Source organism: Cydia amplana, chromosome 22 (genome assembly GCF_948474715.1).
Source record: "Cydia amplana chromosome 22, ilCydAmpl1.1, whole genome shotgun sequence".
Taxonomy (NCBI): Eukaryota; Metazoa; Arthropoda; class Insecta; order Lepidoptera; family Tortricidae; genus Cydia; species Cydia amplana.
In genome coordinates this window covers 4706167-4723728 of record NC_086090.1, presented here as the reverse complement: position 1 = coordinate 4723728, position 17562 = coordinate 4706167, and the positions used below count along the sequence as shown (strand labels likewise).

At 38.1% G+C, this 17562-nt stretch overlaps 1 protein-coding gene across 1 annotated transcript in view; it reads right to left on the bottom strand.

Annotated features, from left to right (window-relative positions):
- Positions 1–17317, bottom strand: part of LOC134658374 (endothelin-converting enzyme homolog) — a 62793-nt gene extending 45476 nt beyond the window's left edge. The window contains exon 1 of the mRNA XM_063514035.1: positions 17232–17317. Coding sequence (XP_063370105.1) covers positions 17232–17312 — 81 coding nt within the window. The 5' untranslated portion in view covers positions 17313–17317. The remainder of the gene's footprint in view (positions 1–17231) is intronic.
- Positions 17318–17562: the final 245 nt, after the last annotated feature.

Below are 17562 nucleotides of genomic sequence, written 5' to 3'. Positions count from 1 at the left end.
AAACAATAATGTTTCATTTAAGTAAAATGAGCAAACTTAAGGTTTTAAGGCACTTTCCCTCCAGGGCCCATAATTTTTTTCCACCCGGTAGTAGACAACTATTTTTTTCGACTAAATGAAGTTTTATTAGATAAATCGTTGATCACATGGTTCGTTTCACACATCACATCAAATCGTTTGTCATCACAATCAAAATTTGTCAAAAGTAATGAAATTTATGCCAAAAAAACATAAATAAAACATATAAATTCAACACATTTTTTTAATAAAAATCTTTCTCGATGATATAAAAAAGAACATCGACAAATTATGTTCAAAGAATTAATATCAAAACAGATGTCATAATTAGGATTGGCTACTTTAAGAAAGGGACAGAGAGATTTAATCCTCTCGCTCTGCACGTTTTTCTCATTCCTCCTTGTCAAGCCAAAATAAACTATAAAATGATAGTAACACAGTACATTGTAATATTCACTTTTTCCACGGTATCATGTCATTGTAAATTACTTATGTGAAATTGTAGTGGCGTGCGACTTTCAAACCGGAGGTCACGGGTTCGAACCCCGGCCCGTGCAAGTGAGTTTTTGTAAGTAGAGACCTTTTTTAGTGGTACTTAAATATAATAACTTTTCGTATTATTGAAATAAAATATTTTATTCAAACAAACTTAATAATATAATAATTAAAACGAGTAATATCAATTAGTTTTTAATATTTATTCAATTATTTTAAATTATTTGAGCATGAAACATACTAGATTTATTTTTATCATTACAATAGAAAAAAAGCAAAAAATATATTCTTATAGATATTTTATTTTCAAACAAAAATAAAGCAAAAAGTTACGGTTAGATTCTGATGGCTAAATACCAAACAGCTACCGATACATTTCAATATCTGTCGAAATTTCCTAACCCGTTGTAACTGACAAAGAGTATAGATTTCGACGTAGCATGACGTAGCCTAGCAAACACGCACACATGCGTAACGTATAGGCCTGTAAGAAGGCACCATCATAGGTTTACCTCCGATTCCGTTACTACTCAATGGAGTTACGACTCAACGTTTATTGGATATTAAAATTTTACGTAATTCGGAGCGCTGCGCGAAGTGACATAGGTCTTACCTCTTTGAGGCACGACGGCCATCTAACATTACTGGCATAAAGGATGCATTTATGACTTTGACGCATGACAGAAAGAGAAACGGAACTGCGTAAAATGGGCGTTTGCTGTTGAATTCATAAAATCAAAAATCGATAATAAATCCATCGGTAAAGGATAATAAGTTAATATTTAGTTCTTTGAAAGTTAAGACGAGATGAAAACCTTTGCTGTAAGGTGGGTTGTGCTGGATATGGATGTGTTTTCTAGTTGCACGAAGCTAAAAACGAAAAATGAACACGTAAGTTTGGATTTATTTTCTATCGAGAAAATTGTAAGCATTCGTGTTTCGACTACTACGAAATGTCTTATCATATAGTCAAGAAACATATATCCGAAAATCACTACTGTTTGTTTCCGGGGCTAGCCACTGCCACCTTTCTAAGATCCTGTTATTTTTCGATGCACGGCCTTAAGCTTTAGTTACAGTAAACTCAATCAGATTTGTGTAGTGAATACGTAGACAACGATGTATAGGTACCTACCTACAATATGAATAAATACGTTTTGCAACACCAGTTCGTGAAAGCCTAGGTACTTTATTCTTCAAAAAGTGACGAAAAGGTAGTATTTTATCTACAAGAATGCGCAACGAGTAGCGAATTGTGAATCATGACCGAAGGTAGTGTTATAGATCAACGCGATTTGCGAATTACCTATTCGCGCGTGTATCGTGTAAGTACGTGTATGTAAATGTTTGGTTATTTTGTGCTGTGATTTTGAATAGCAAATATCTCATAATGTTTCATACCATGTTCAATATTAAACTTAAAAAAAAATGCATTCTAACTTCAGATCCGCGTTTATTTTATTTGATTTATAATGTTGTACAGTTAGTAGATATTTTCTTCGTGTTGGCGTATTTTCTTTTACTTAGCTCGGTCATAGAAGAAAGAACACTTAGGTGATGTTACATGTTAACGTTGTGGTAAGGGTTATTTACGTAAACTATTTTACAAGATTGTACATTGTAAAGTTTTAAGTAAACTTCGAACTTTGAACTGAAGAACAACAAATGCTAGTCCTTCTTGTCTATCTTTATGGATAGATGATTGTGCCGTTTTGCTTGTATTTTGATTAATATGCTTATTACATATAAGCATCATTTGTGTGACGTGAAGGCGTCTTTTGTGTGACGTGGAGGCGTCTTTTGTGTGACGTGAAGGCGTCTTTTGTGTGACGTGAAGGCGTCTTTTGTGTGACGTGAAGGCGTCTTTTGTGTGACGTGAAGGCGTCTTTTGTGTGACGTGGAGGCGTCTTTTGTGTGACGTGGAGGCGTCTTTTGTGTGACGTGAAGGCGTCTTTTGTGTGACGTGAAGGCGTCTTTTGTGTGACGTGGAGGCGTCTTTTGTGTGACGTGAAGGCGTCTTTTGTGTGACGTGAAGGCGTCTTTTGTGTGACGTGAAGGCGTCTTTTGTGTGACGTGAAGGCGTCTTTTGTGTGACGTGGAGGCGTCTTTTGTGTGACGTGGAGGCGTCTTTTGTGTGACGTGAAGGCGTCTTTTGTGTGACGTGAAGGCGTCTTTTGTGTGACGTGGAGGCGTCTTTTGTGTGACGTGGAGGCGTCTTTTATGTGACGTGGAGGCGTCTTTTGTGTGACGTGGAGGCGTCTTTTGTGTGACGTGGAGGCGTCTTTTGTGTGACGTGGAGGCGTCTTTTGTATGACGTGGAGGCGTCATTTATGTGACATGGAGGTGTCACGTGTGACATGGCATTGTCATCTGTTTGGCGTGGAGGCGTAATTTTTTTTATGACGTTGGACTGGGTAGCGTCAGTTGTATAGAGTGAGCATGCAACATTGTAATTGAATTTAGAATGAGGTGTACGTCATTAAATTATTACCGAATGTATCATGGATGTTAAGTTTGGTAAATCTTAAAGTGGGTCATATGCATGACATGAGTCAGCGTCGCGTCGTTAAGACTAGCTTTTGTGTGATACTCGTGTGTAGGTATTTAAAGGTAATAAAATAAAGTTATATACCTATTTGTTGTCTTTCTGGTCAACTCACATTCTCGTTGATTTCAATAATGTTATGAATCTAAATGGGGTAAGCTTAAAGTGTAAATAATTATATTTTCTGATTTAAGTTGGGTGTTACTGCCAAGTGGTATTCGAGCTAAATACAGATGAATAATAAAATAGGTATTTTAAACAAAAAAATCTTTAAATTATACATAGCTACTAAAGGTTTGGTAAGGTATAAATACATAAAAAAAAAAGATATAAAGTAAGATTAATTAATTTAATAAAAAAAAAAAATTATATATACAATATAAGAAAAGTATAAATTCACGATTTGAAATTGCTTTTATTAAGTAATACCTATTTGTCTAGCGGTAGGAAACAATTGGCTGGTAACGATGTGTATCGATTTTATAGCTATTTAATTACTATCGAACAGTTAATATCATTCAATGGATTTCGTGCTGCGCTGACAAACTAAGATATAACATTATTTTTATTAAGTAATGAAATTAACATATTGCAACATTCTTAGTAAATTAATCAAATCAATATGCTGTAATCTAGTTTTGGTTTAGTGTTAGGTACTAAGTATTTTCTTTAAACAATATTTACTCGCAAGAAATAAAACTTGCGAGTTACTTCGATGTAAAAAGAAATAAGACTTGCGAGTTACTTCGATGTAAAAATTACAACAAATTTAAAAGTTTGTATTTAGTCTTTTCATTGTTGCAAATGTTCATTTCATCAAGTAATTTTTTTTAACAATAGCGCCGCTTAATTGTTTACGGATCTAAGGAACATTAAACTCACATAGTACTTAACTTGTTTTAGGACATGTCGGACAATAGTGAAGCTGGGCCGAGTGGTCTTCAGTTAGCAATAGGAAGGAAGAGGATCTTAAATATGCCATCTTCGTCAGATGAAGATGAACCATCCACTATACGTAGACGAATACAGAATGATATAATAGAATCGAGTGGCAGCAGCGTTACAACTACGAATCGAACCATGATTGATGCTGCAGATTTTATCAATGCACTAACAGGACGTACCAAGCCCGTCTTTAGTATGCAACAGATGTTGAATGCTATACCTGAGTTTGATCCCGACAGTCGCGCACAAAATATAGATATTTGGTTGCGAAAAGTAAACGAGTGCTCTCTGATTTACGAGTGGACTGATCGCCAGACATCACACTGTGCCACCCAAAGATTAAGGGGCACCGCCAAGAGTTGGTACAACTCCCAGCCCAGTTTAGATTTTACGTGGATAGAATGGCAACAGAAACTTAGACGTGCATTTCCCGTTGATGATAATTTCGCTCTGATGCTCGAGGAGATGTTTGGTAGAAAGACGGACCCAGAAGAAAGTTTACGGTCGTATTTTTACGACAAGCTTATGCTATTGACCCGGTGTGGAATAACAGGAAAACAAGCCGTCGATTGTCTTATTCATGGAATAACGAATACTTCTCTGAGGAATAGTGCCACAGCTTTGAAGTGTCAAGAGCCGGAAGATCTTTTACACTACTTTGTATTACAGCAGCCTCAAGGTGTTTTAATATCACAAACACAAAGAAAGAGGGGATATACTACTAGATTTGACAACTTTATCTCACTCAAGAAAGCTAAATGCTACTATTGTGGTAACGAAGGACATATGACGAATAAGTGTTTCAAGAGGAATAGAATAGAATCAACAGATACTAAAAACAAGGCGTGTTTCAATTGTAATCAAGAAGGGCATCTGGTTGCTAACTGTCCGAAGACCGTGAAGAAATGTAAGAATTGCTTCAAATTGGGACACACTGAAGAAAACTGTTATCGAAATCGTTCTGCGCCCAAAAATGATAACGTTAGGACAGAAAGAGTTCTACACGTCTCCAGTGATCGTGAGAGAAATAATGATAAATTTGTAAAACAATGCGATATTGATAATAAATCATTTCAATCATATATTGACTTTGGTAGTGATTGCTCATTAATACAGTGTAAAATTGCTGAATCATTACAGCTAAAAAAAACCTATCTTGATTTGCCTGTTATAAAGGGTTTTGGAAACGGTCGTGTTTTACCGCTTTTTAAATCCGAGGTTATGATTTCTATTGACGACGTTGATGCACGTATCGAAGTTTACGCTGTATACGACGACCTTTTACAACACCCTTTACTCATTGGTCAGAATTTTACAGAGCTTCCCAATGTTACAGTATTGAAAAACTGCAAGAAGCTGATGTTTTATAAATCACCTCTGCCTGAATTAGATGCACCAAAACTTACGTTGGTTCTATCCGAGGAAGTTGTGTTGACAGGTTCTCACTTGGTACCCGTAGTTAGTAATCGAGATTATACTGGTGACATATATGTTGAAGGCCAGAATAGAAACGAACCCGGAAAGGAGTATTATGTGCACCAAGGCGCGTATAATGTGGTAAATGGCAAGGGTAATATATTGGTATCACGTAGGTCCAAAGAACCCTTTTGTCTTAGGCAAAACACTATATTATCTAGGGCTACAATCTTTACAGAAACGAACGAAATAAATGTTAGACGTATAAATGAAAATAAAGCGGTGCCTCCAATCAAAATTGAGGACATTAAAGTAGGAACAAATTTAAGTCCTGATGATTTAGAGAAGCTGCACAGTTTGCTCCAAAAATATCGCGATTGTTTTGCCATGTCTTTGGATGAAATAGGTTGTGTTTCACAAGAATTTCAAATGAACATTAAATTAACTGATGATAAACCCGTTGTGTACAGACCATATCGCTTGTCACATTCGGAAAGAGCCAAAGTTAGAGAGATGATTAATGAACTAAAGGATAATGACATTATACGCGATTCTAACTCTGATTATGCTAGTCCTATTTTAATGGTTAAAAAGAAGACTGGCGAACAAAGGCTATGTGTCGACTTTCGAGCACTGAACAGTAAAACTGTTAAAGATAGGTACCCTTTACCCTTAATAGAAGATCAAATTGCTAATTTGAGTGGTAATACGTATTTCACTACGCTTGATATGGCATCAGGCTATTATCAGGTGCCTCTTTCAGAGGAAACTAAACACCTAACTGGATTTGTCACCCCGGACGGCCATTATGAATTTAATAGGATGCCGTTCGGGTTGGCAAATGCGCCAGCCGTTTTCCAAAGAGTCATTAATAAAATCTTAGGCTCCAAGCGGTTTGATTCAGTTTTGGCTTACATGGATGATTTGCTAATCCCAACGACGTCAGTAGACGATGGATTTTCTAAATTGGAAGAAGTTCTTAAATTGGTTCGTGAACATGGTTTGACGTTGAAATTATCAAAGTGTTGTTTTTTTGCAACATCAATAGATTATTTAGGATATGAAGTGTCTGCATATGGTATACAGCCTAGCGAAAGAAAGACTATCGCTATTAAAGAATTTCCTGTGCCCAAAACTGTACACGAAACCAGGCAATTTTTAGGACTGGCAAGTTACATTAGGAAGTTCGTTAAAGGTTTTGGTGAAATAGCTCGACCTTTAACGAACTTGCTAAAAAAGAATACTGAATGGCGATGGGCTTCTGCTGAAGATAAAGCGTTCTGTAGTCTAAAAGAAGTGTTATGTGCACGACCAGTACTAGCTTTATATAATCCAAATTTAGAAACAGAGCTTCACACAGATGCCAGTTCTTTAGGCATCGGTGGCATTCTCATGCAATGGCAAAATAATCCCAGAGTACTTAAACCAGTTGCTTACTTCAGCAGACAAACATCACCGGAAGAAAGATATTATCACTCTTATGAATTGGAGACGCTAGCTGTCGTGGGCTCTCTAAACAAATTTAGACCATATTTATTGGGAACCAAATTTAAGATTTTCACCGACTGCAAAGCTTTACGCCTTACTTTTGCAAAAAAAGATCTTATGCCAAAAATTGCCCGCTGGCTTTTACAAATTGAAGAATATGATTGTGAAATGGAGTATCGACCTGGGCAACGAATGCTCCACGTTGATGCTCTAAGTCGCAATCCAGTTGAGGAGCATAATGATAACTGTACTGCTGAAAATGTTATCTCAGTTTTGCATATTGAGCAAGATGATTGGCTTTTAACTCTTCAACTGGGAGACCCAGAAATAAATAGAATATCTAAGCTTTTAAAGCCAAACATCGAGCACGACTTTGACGACATTAAAAAGAACTATGTTTTCAAAAATAACAAGTTGTATAGGAAAATAAATGATACTGAATTACGGTTAGTTATTCCAAAAGGGGCGAGATGGCAAGTTTGCCGCTTTAATCATGACGAAATAGGACATTTCGGAGTTAATAAAACTATAGAGCGCATCCGAAGTCAGTATTGGTTTCCGAAAATGACTAAATTTATAAAAAAATATGTGAGCTCATGTGTAGAATGCGCATACAACAAGAACAATATACAAACAAAGCAGGGACATATTTATCCAATAGAAAAAACTAGTCAACCTTTTGAAACCATTCACATTGACCACTTGGGACCATTCGTCAAAAGCAAGCGCGGCAACGCTTATATCTTAACAATTGTTGATGGGTTTTCAAAATACGTTTTTGTAAAACCAGTTAAAGATACAAAAACTGCAACTGTTATCAGGGTACTTCAAAACATATTTCAAGATTTTGTGACACCACAACGGATTATAAGTGATAGGGGTACCGCATTTACTTCGAAAAAATTTAAGCAGTTTTGTGCTGATTTAAAGATAAAGCATATTCTTAATTCAGTCGCATGTCCACGAGCCAATGGACAGGTGGAGCGTTTTAATCAAACTGTTCTCAGAGCCTTGGCCACACAAAGCTCTAAATATGATGAAAGAGATTGGGATCTATCAGTTTCTAAAGTACAGTTTGGAATTAATACAACGGTCAACACTACGACAAAAAAGACTCCTTCGGAATTAGTTTTTGGTACTCGACTTTTAGGGGAATCGGATGTAGTTCTGAAAGAAGCATTGAAAGAAACAACTGATAGCACCCAAAACATTGATGATATCCGGGCTCAAGCTTTAGATAATATTAAAACAAATCAAAGAAAAATGCAAAATCGTCATAATGCTAAAGCAAAACCAGCAAGATTGTATAAACTAAACGACCTAGTTAAAATTACTAAAATATCGTTTAATGAAAACATAGGTAAAAGCAAAAAATTACTTCCCAAGTTTATAGGTCCTTATAGAGTAACAAAAATAATGGGAAACGACAGATATCAAATATCTAATGTTTCTGGACTCAGCAAGACTAACAAATACTGCACAGTTGTGGCTGCAGATAGGATGCGGCCATGGATAAATGTTAAGGCTCTTAACGTTGAGAGCGATGACAATGTTAGTACGGGTACCGAGTCAGATACTTCAACTGAAACTTAGCCTCCCGAATGTCATGACTATTCAGCAAAGAATGTATAAGAAAAAAAAAAAATAATGATAGGTAATTTGAGGAATACCTGCTTGTTTTCTTATGTCAATAATTGTCTAGATAATATAATGAATTACATATGAATATATTTGTATACATAAAAAAGAAGATGTTGATTACACAATTATGATTACAATTGTAGGTATATATAGCAAATAAAACAAATTGTTTTTAATTATGTCGTTCTTATTGACAATCGTTCATTCGAAATTCGAAAGTTCATTAAGGAAATGGTGGTATTTTTGTACGTTGAGGGCGTGCGCCAGGTGACTGCACGCTGACGGATGGCCGAATGTCATGATTTTGATAAATAATATTTAATAAAACTAATTAAAACATGGTGATTACCGACAGGATTTAGGGTAAATGATAATTATTGTATGGCAACACTATAAAAAACTGGATAGGCGAGGAAGGGGTAAGCGGAACCTGGAACGGAGAATAGCTGGGAGCTCACTTTTGATCGGGACGAGCTGATGGAAGGACATCAGAGGCAACTAAGGGTCGACCTGCCGGAAGGAGCTATAATAACATTAAATGTCCAAATAAATTTTATTTGTGTGATGAGTACAGATATTTGTTCCTGAGTCTTGGGTGTTTTCTGTGTATTTGTATATTATATATATCGTTGACTGAGTACCTACAACACAAGCCTTCTTGAGCTTACTGTGGGACGTAGTCAATCTGTGTAAGAATGTCCTATAATATTTATTTATTATTTATTGACATAGCGATAGCGTGACTAACAGTCATTAATTGAGGTTCGCATATTGTTTCATTCATTTTCCACGCCCAGGTATGTCCTGATACTGTAAATGAAACAGTTGTAAATTACAGTTTTAGAATTCCGGGTTAAGTAATTGAGTTTATATTTTCATGAGCATAATTAAGTAGTTATACATGCGGTGCTACGCAAAGTGGATCTACTATGCCCAAAACTGGAACAATAGCATAACGACAGATATGTAATATATATAGTATAACTTATGCTGCCATTTAATCTATTGCGTCAACACCTGAGGTAGTTTTTAATTTAATCTTTAAATTGTTAAGATTTTTTGCTACCGTAGATTTTTTTTAGTTTGTCATCATCTTCCTCGCGTTGTCCCGGCATTTTGCCACGGCTCATGGGAGCCTGGGGTCCGCTTGGCAACTAATCCCAGTAATTGGCGTGGGCACTAGTTTTTACGAAAGCGACGGCCATCTGACCTTCCAACCCAGAGGGTAAACTAGGCCCGTATTGGGATTAGTCCGGTTTCCTCACGATGTTTTCCTTCACCGAAAAGCAACTGGTAAATATCAAATGATATTTCGTACATAAGTTCCGAAAAACTCATTGGTACGAGCCGGGGTTTGAACCCGCGACCTTCGGATTGCAAGTCGCACGCTCTTAGGCCACCAGGGCTTTTTTTTAGTTTGTAACATCACTAATTAACTCCGTTTAAATGTACATAACTGGCGCATAAAATATTATTGTCCTACTGAACGTTACTTAATGCTTTATGAGAATTGTAATAAGTAGCATTATGAGGCCTAGCACATAATATACTTATCATGACAACCACGGTCAAGTTATTAATTATGCTGTCATCAAGACCTTTGTCGGCCTTGTAATCTTTGTAATTAAATTGTAACTTTTTCTTAGTTGTTATTTTGCAATGGTGATTCTATTCATACTTCGTTTCCTTTAAAGAAGAAAAATTTATACGCAAATAAAATTATAGCCGGCCTTCTTTAACATTTGTAAAATAAATTCAAGGACAATTTGTGGTACAGGCCAAAGCTCCTTCGGAAGGTATACACATAAAAGCCAATTAAAATAATTTGCCTTCAAATGTGTGTCATGTTAATAACCAAAAGAATCTAATACCGCATTTCAAGTTTTTTTTTTGTGTTTCTATAAAACGTTACCTAATTCATAAGTGCTTGTTGCTAGGCCTACATGAATAAATTATATTTTGAATTGAATTGAATTGACGTCATCATCATCTTCCTCGCGTTGTCCCGGCATTTTGCCACCGCTCATGGGAGCCTGGGGTCCGCTTGGCAACTAATCCCAGTAATTGGCATGGGCACTAGTTTTTACGAAAGCGACTGCCATCTGACCTTTCAACCCAGAGGGTAAACTATTAGGCCCGTATTGGGATTAGTCCGGTTTCCTCACGATGTGTTCCTTCACCGAAAAGCGACTGGTAAATATCAAATGATATTTCGTACATAAGTTCCGAAAAACTCATTGGTACGAGCCGGGGTTCGAACCCGCGACCTCCGGATTGCAAGTCGCACGCTCTTACCGCTAGGCCATCAGCGCTTGAATTGAATTGACGTATTCCCACTTTAATGTATTGTCACGTAGCTACGACCAAAAAGCCACATTGAAAAGGCCTCCACAACTTTCCAATCTTAGAGGACCGGCCAAGCACCCTTGAGGGATCTCAACCGTGGATCTTGTATTATAGCTGACATTGCATATCTTGGTCTTATTAACTAGCTGCATAATTCATCAGATCTGATACTTAGTATTCTGGCAATTTCGCTTTTTATGTTTCTTTATTCGTCGTCGTATTATTATTTATATTATAGCTGTGTCGTGTTCCGCTTTCCATGTGCCATAAATATTTGATTTAGAAAAGGTTCAAAATATATATGAGTAGGTACTAGTGCGTTTTTACACTACTTATTTTTAAGCGACAGTTTATTCCACAGTTCCAAACACCCGTACAAACAATAATACAGGTTCCTATTATAAATAATTTAAAGGCTTTTAGTCGCGATTGAACGCTTTAAAAATCGCAAAAAATGTGTCTCCTAGCACACAAGTCATTGGGCAGATTTGTAACATTTTATTTGTGTTTTTTTGATTAGCAACTGTTGTTGACTGAAAAGGTTTTTTACGACATTAATACCTAAATCGCAAACAATATTAGCAATGGCAACTTTTCTTTTTAATAGGCCATAAAAGTCGTTTATGCAAAGTTGTTGATGGCTCGGGAAGTCCCAACGACTCTCAGATAAACATCAAACGTCAGCGCAGTAATTTTGGAGCATTTACTCCGTAGTCGTATATATTTGGAACTTTAAAAGTTTTCTGGCCCATACACCGGGTAGATAGGTACAGAACGGTAAACAAATTTTCCTTCTGTCCCTTAAAAGATACGGATAGTGGGGTTAGTTTTATATTAGTTTACGCAGTCGCTAAATGTCAAAAGCCAACTCGTGGTAGCCGTGCTGTTATCCTAAAACAGTACTCTAACGTCATATACCCTTACACACAAAGACCATAAAATCCACAGCCAATTACAGAATGGAAATATACCGGGGCCAACAATTGTCTCGTTATCCCTCTAAAGCGAAAACTAAACATTAGAGATGCCACGAATATTCGGCAACTATTCGGTATTCGGCCTATTCGGCCACTTTGCCGAATATTCGGTATTCGGCCGAATGTTGCTTACTATTCGGCCGAATACCGAATATCTGTTGCCCCTACCTAAAAAGAAAAATTACACAAAAAAAAATACCAAACAAAAATTAGGTATATTTAATATTTAAAATATATTATTGGAAAGTTGTTAAATAGGAAGACCCTTTTTAAGCATTTGTTGATTATGAAATATTTTATTTTAATCATGGGTCTGTTTTGATTGACTCTAACTACATTCATTAGTTATGTTTTACAAAAAATATATCTTAGCAAACGTTGTGCTTTGTTGGCGAACAGTTTTCATAATAATTGTGACTTACAATGTTCGCTTCTCATGCCGAATATTCGGTATTCGGCCGAGAGAGTGGCCGAATATTCGGTATTCGGCCAAAACCACTATTCGGGGCATCTCTACTAAACATTGCCTGCTAATCAAAAGGTTGCGAATCGGTCTGTCCGCACAGAATTGGTTTAGTAAATATATGACGTGAGTAAATATATGGTTATTATGGTTACGTGATCGGCATTTCTTTGGATATACAGGATGAGTTTGAAACATGAGCAAACTTTTCAGACTCATTATATTCCTTGCGCTTTTTACCACAAGTCATGGGACCCCCTTAATGGCAACTAATCCCAAGAATTAGTGTAGTTTTTATGAAAACGACTGCCATCTGATCTGACCGGCCAACCCAGAGGGGAAATTAGGCCTTACATTGGCCCGACCGGGATGGGATTAGTCCGGTTTCTTCACGATGTTTTCCTTCACCGATAAGCGACTTGTAAATAACAGACATATAATGACATAAGTTGACTCTGGCAACAGAGTAAAGTTAGAATTGTGCTACTTTATTGTAAAGATATATTTTTATAATTTAGAGGATGTCTCCCGTAAAACATCAATTTTTTGTTTAGACCACTTCAATAAATATAATATGTATAAATTAAATCTGTATAATAGAGGATTTATCTTTGTTAATGTTACAGGGCCCGCCCTGTATAAGTACTTAAGTCAGGTGCTGAAAAACACACAAATACTGAGGTGATCCTAGTTCATATGTGTTATCATTTATTTACTCAAAACATGAAGTTTTCGTTTTCCTTTCCCACGATATTCGCTATTCGTTACAGAATTCTGAAATCCTGCGCAAACGCAACCGCAATATGAGCGGGCCTAAGTAGAGGCGTGGTAGATGCCGAAAGGGACAAACGTTGGTTTTCAAACGAAAGACAAGACTTTACAGCCACGTATATAGCGATGTCCCGCTCGCACACCGTACGTATCCGCATCCAATGATGTCAAGACCAGCGGGCCTACCGCGAACCACGTTCGACGTGTTTCCTCTCTGTCGCACTTGTAAATTAGTACGTAAGTGTGACAGGGAGGTAACACGACGAACGTGGTTCGCGGTAGGGCCTCTGGGCTATAACTGCGAAAATCGAAGTTCGCAAATTGCGGGCATTTTTCTCTGTCACTCTAATTACGCCTTCATTGGAGTAAAAGAGAATGATCCCTATTTGCGAAAAACGGTTTTCGCGGTAGCCCCTCTGACTGGGAAGCCAAAAAGACGGAAAACCAGCCGCCAGATGGTTGGACGACATTAGAAAGACGGCAGGGCCGACCTGGCATTAGGGTTGCCAGATGGTCGGGATTTGGCGGGATTCTCCCGATTTTTAGCATGTGTTCCCGATTCCCGACAAAGTGGAAATTGTCCCGAAAAACAGCTGCACATTATAAAACAATAATTTCAAGTTCCGAGCTGTCGTCCAGCGAGCGAGCGACCCGCTTTGAGCCCGTCAAAAACGTCTATGGGCAGAGCAGCTGAAGTAGTGCCAATAATGTAAAATATCGTTGTTTTTAATACAATTACTTTAATTTGAATGTTTTTTTTTCCCGACTCAAGTCTCAAAATCCCGAAAAATTTATATTATTTCCCGATAATAGCGCCTTTCGATCTGGCAACCCTACCTGGCATAGAACCGCCGCGTACAGAACAACATGGAAATCCATGAAAGAGGCATATGTTCAGCAGTGGACGCAAATATGCTGAGAAGAAGAGAAGAAGAAAGGTTCGGTGAAATTGAAATATGTAATTTTCCATTGGATCAAAGTTGCATTCGTTTTGTTTCGTTCATTTTTCAAACAAAACAAAATCAACTCTGTTTCATACACCTCAGGTTCAAATTTCACTGGCATATTTAGGACTTTTTTTATCGCGAGACAACATAAAAAGTTGCTAATAAAAGATTTTCCGAAGGCCTTCTTAGGTTTAGGTATTTTATCTACATAAGCAGTTTAATATGCCCACTTGCCTACACGAAGTTCGTTCAATATTAACTTACTATTAGTTTTTTGGCAAACTGCCACATTTCTTGTGTGCGAATAGGCACTGAACTGTTATTTAGGTTCATAAAAAGGAAAATCTAGGTCGTTCAGCCAGTTCCCATAGATAAAAAAAGTATAGTTAGCGTTGTTCTGGCAGAAAAACAAATTATTTGTTAGCCGAATTGTTATTATCCTTCGGGTTTACTTTTTCTTCAAAACCTTTAGGATATGTTAAGTACAGTCAGCATCAATAGCGGATGAAACAACGCTTCAAAAGTACCTGCCACCTTGGAATACTCCTCCAATTAAAGATATATCTATACACTTGCGCTCAAAAGTACATATTTGCCACTATCTATTTGTTCTACATACAGACAGAGTCATATTATATCTCTTTATGTTAAACTATTAGAGAATGGTAGATGTAGATACTTAATTATGTCGCGTAGTCCGATCCGCTACTTTTGATGCTTATTGTACTGTACGTATACTTATACATACTATTATACATAATATACTTCAATTAATTGAAGCCCCTACAATACATCCATTAGCCACATGAATACGTTTCACAACACAACATTGCTTGTCAACAATGTCCAGGCGCTATTTGTTCTTTCAATAATTAAAAGTCACATTACGGTTTCCTTTATTTTTTTGTACACGTTATAAATATTTGCTTTAAAGTGAAAGTTCATCGTGTGTGTGTGTTTGACCTCATATTTTATAGTCTTTGCTACTTAGCTACGTACGTAGCGCTACGTCGTAGCCGTAGCCGAAAACGTGGGTTTCGCGGTATGTAGCGAAAATTGTTTCGTAGAGGCGAAACGACAATGTGTCGTAATTAGCGTTAAATGGGTTATTTTATTACACTAGGTTGCTAAGTTTTAATCGAGAGAACACCAGTATGAGGTTATGTCATAGCCCTAAAAAAGGAATGTGTACATGTTTTTAAAGGATCGGCAACGTGCATGGTGATACAAAGAGCCATATGTTAAGTTGACCGCTTAGTTAGGCGATTCGCCATGTTATAACAATTTGCTACCGACCTATTTTTTTTATCAAAAGGCTCTGAGCGCCTACTGCGAGTACTGCGAAAACAAAATTCGCAAATTGCGGGGGTCTTTCTCTTTTACTCCAATGAAGGCGTAATTAGAGTGACAGAGAAAAATATGCCCGCAATTGACGAATTTCGATTTTCGCGGTTATAGCCCTGTATACAATACAATACAATCCTCTTTATTGAACAACCTCGGAAAAAATGTACATGGAAACACGAATAATGCATGAAGACAGAGGTAAACGGGCGTTTTTTTTTAAAGTTGCCCCTACACTTTTTTTCAAATTTGGGATTTTTTATATTATTTCTACTCAGAATCACGAGCTCTTTCTATCCTAATAGGAGAAAAAAAGTGTCCCAAAATGTCCATACATTTTTCGATCTTTCCATTCCGCGACCGCCATACAAAGTCTATGAAAAATGGTGACGGAATGGAAATAAAAACCTTAGGACACTTTTTTTCTCCTATTAGGATAGAAAGAGCTCGTGATTCTGAGTAGAAATAACATAAAAAATCCCAAATTTGAAAAAAAAAGTATAGGGGACAACTTAAAAAAAAAACGCCCAAACAACAGGTGGTCTTATCGCTAAAGAGCAATCTCTTCCAGACAACCTTTAGGTACTTAGGTAGTGGAGAAATGAAACTGATAGTCTGATATATTAACTAATTAGGAGGTGCAAAAAAACTAAATTACTTACCTACTAGTTACTACTGCAACTGTACTGTTACTGTACTACTGTATACTGTAACTTTTCTCGGCAATAAGTCAGGTAACCTAGGGTTTAGGCAATTCGCCAATTTTTGCGATTGCTATCTCTGCCATGGGCGTAACTAACTAAAGCTAGTCACGCTATACGCTACTCGTACACTCAAACGCAACGGGTCGCTATATGCATTTTCCATGTACCTAATACAAAGTAACCCGTTTAATATTTCATGAGTTTACGCCAACTTGCCCTCGATACCCAACTTTTTATTTCGATATTCTTAAACCTAAAGCCCGCTGTGCACATTGGGTAATGGTCCAATCTAAGGGATGAAATAGGAACACTGCCACCGGTCCTAACCCTCCTACAGTCCTACACCTCTGACCCAAAAAAACACCCACATAAAACCCGACGGGAATAGCAATAGAGAATCAATAAAAGAAGTAGAACTGCTACTTACTTATCATATCCCTTAGACCAGGAATCTCCAAACTTAAAAAAGATTGGCCATATGGGGGCCATATTGCACCTCCAAAAACTTTCACGCGGGCCACCATTGTTTTTTTTTTGTGCCGGAAAATCGGCTATCGTAAGGTAAAGGACAGTTGACCACAGTGGGCTTCCACGTTAGCTGTCTGCGGGCCAAATTGAAACGCTTCGCGGGCCGGGGTTTGGAGACCCCTGCCTTAGACCGTTAAAGACGTCAAAACTGACGCGTCTACAGCCCATAGTCCATTCAGGCGTCAACCATGGGTAGATGGGTACATTGGGTACCCACACATGGACACCTTCACTCAGTTGGATGGAACTGGCAAACTGACGCTGCCTTTGCTGAGTCATATCCAAAAACGTAAATCAGGGAATGAACAACTAGGTACCTATTTAATAAGATTTTAAGAAGCTGATTGCTGTTCTCTTCCGTGTTGCTCTTGAGGAAAACTTAACCGGACGCCCTCTTTCGGCTGGATGGAGCGGACGCTGCCCGCGTCATCCATGAACCCCGACTAGAAGAAGAGGGAAGACTAGCTGTCCCACTCACCATGTGGTACCGGATATGAGTGCCGCCTGAACGGACGCCCTCGTTCAGCTGGATGGAGCTGACGCTGCCCGCGTCATCCATGAATCCCGTCTAGAGGAAGAGGGAAGACTAGCTGTCCCACTCACCATGTGGTACCGGATATGGGTGCCGCCTGAACGGACGCCCTCGTTCAGCTGGATGGAGCTAACGCTGCCCGCGTCATCCATGAACCCCGTCTAGAGGAAGAGGGAAGACTAGCTGTCCCACTCACCATGAAGTACCGGATATGGGTGCCGCCTGAACGGACGCCCTCGTTCAGCTGAATGGAGCTGACGCTGCCCGCGTCATCCATGAACCGCGTCTAGAGGAAGAGGGAAGACTAGCTGTCCCACTCACCATGTGGTACCGGATATGGGTGCCGCCTGAACGGACGCCCTCGTTCAGCTGGATGGAGCTAACGCTGCCCGCGTCATCCAT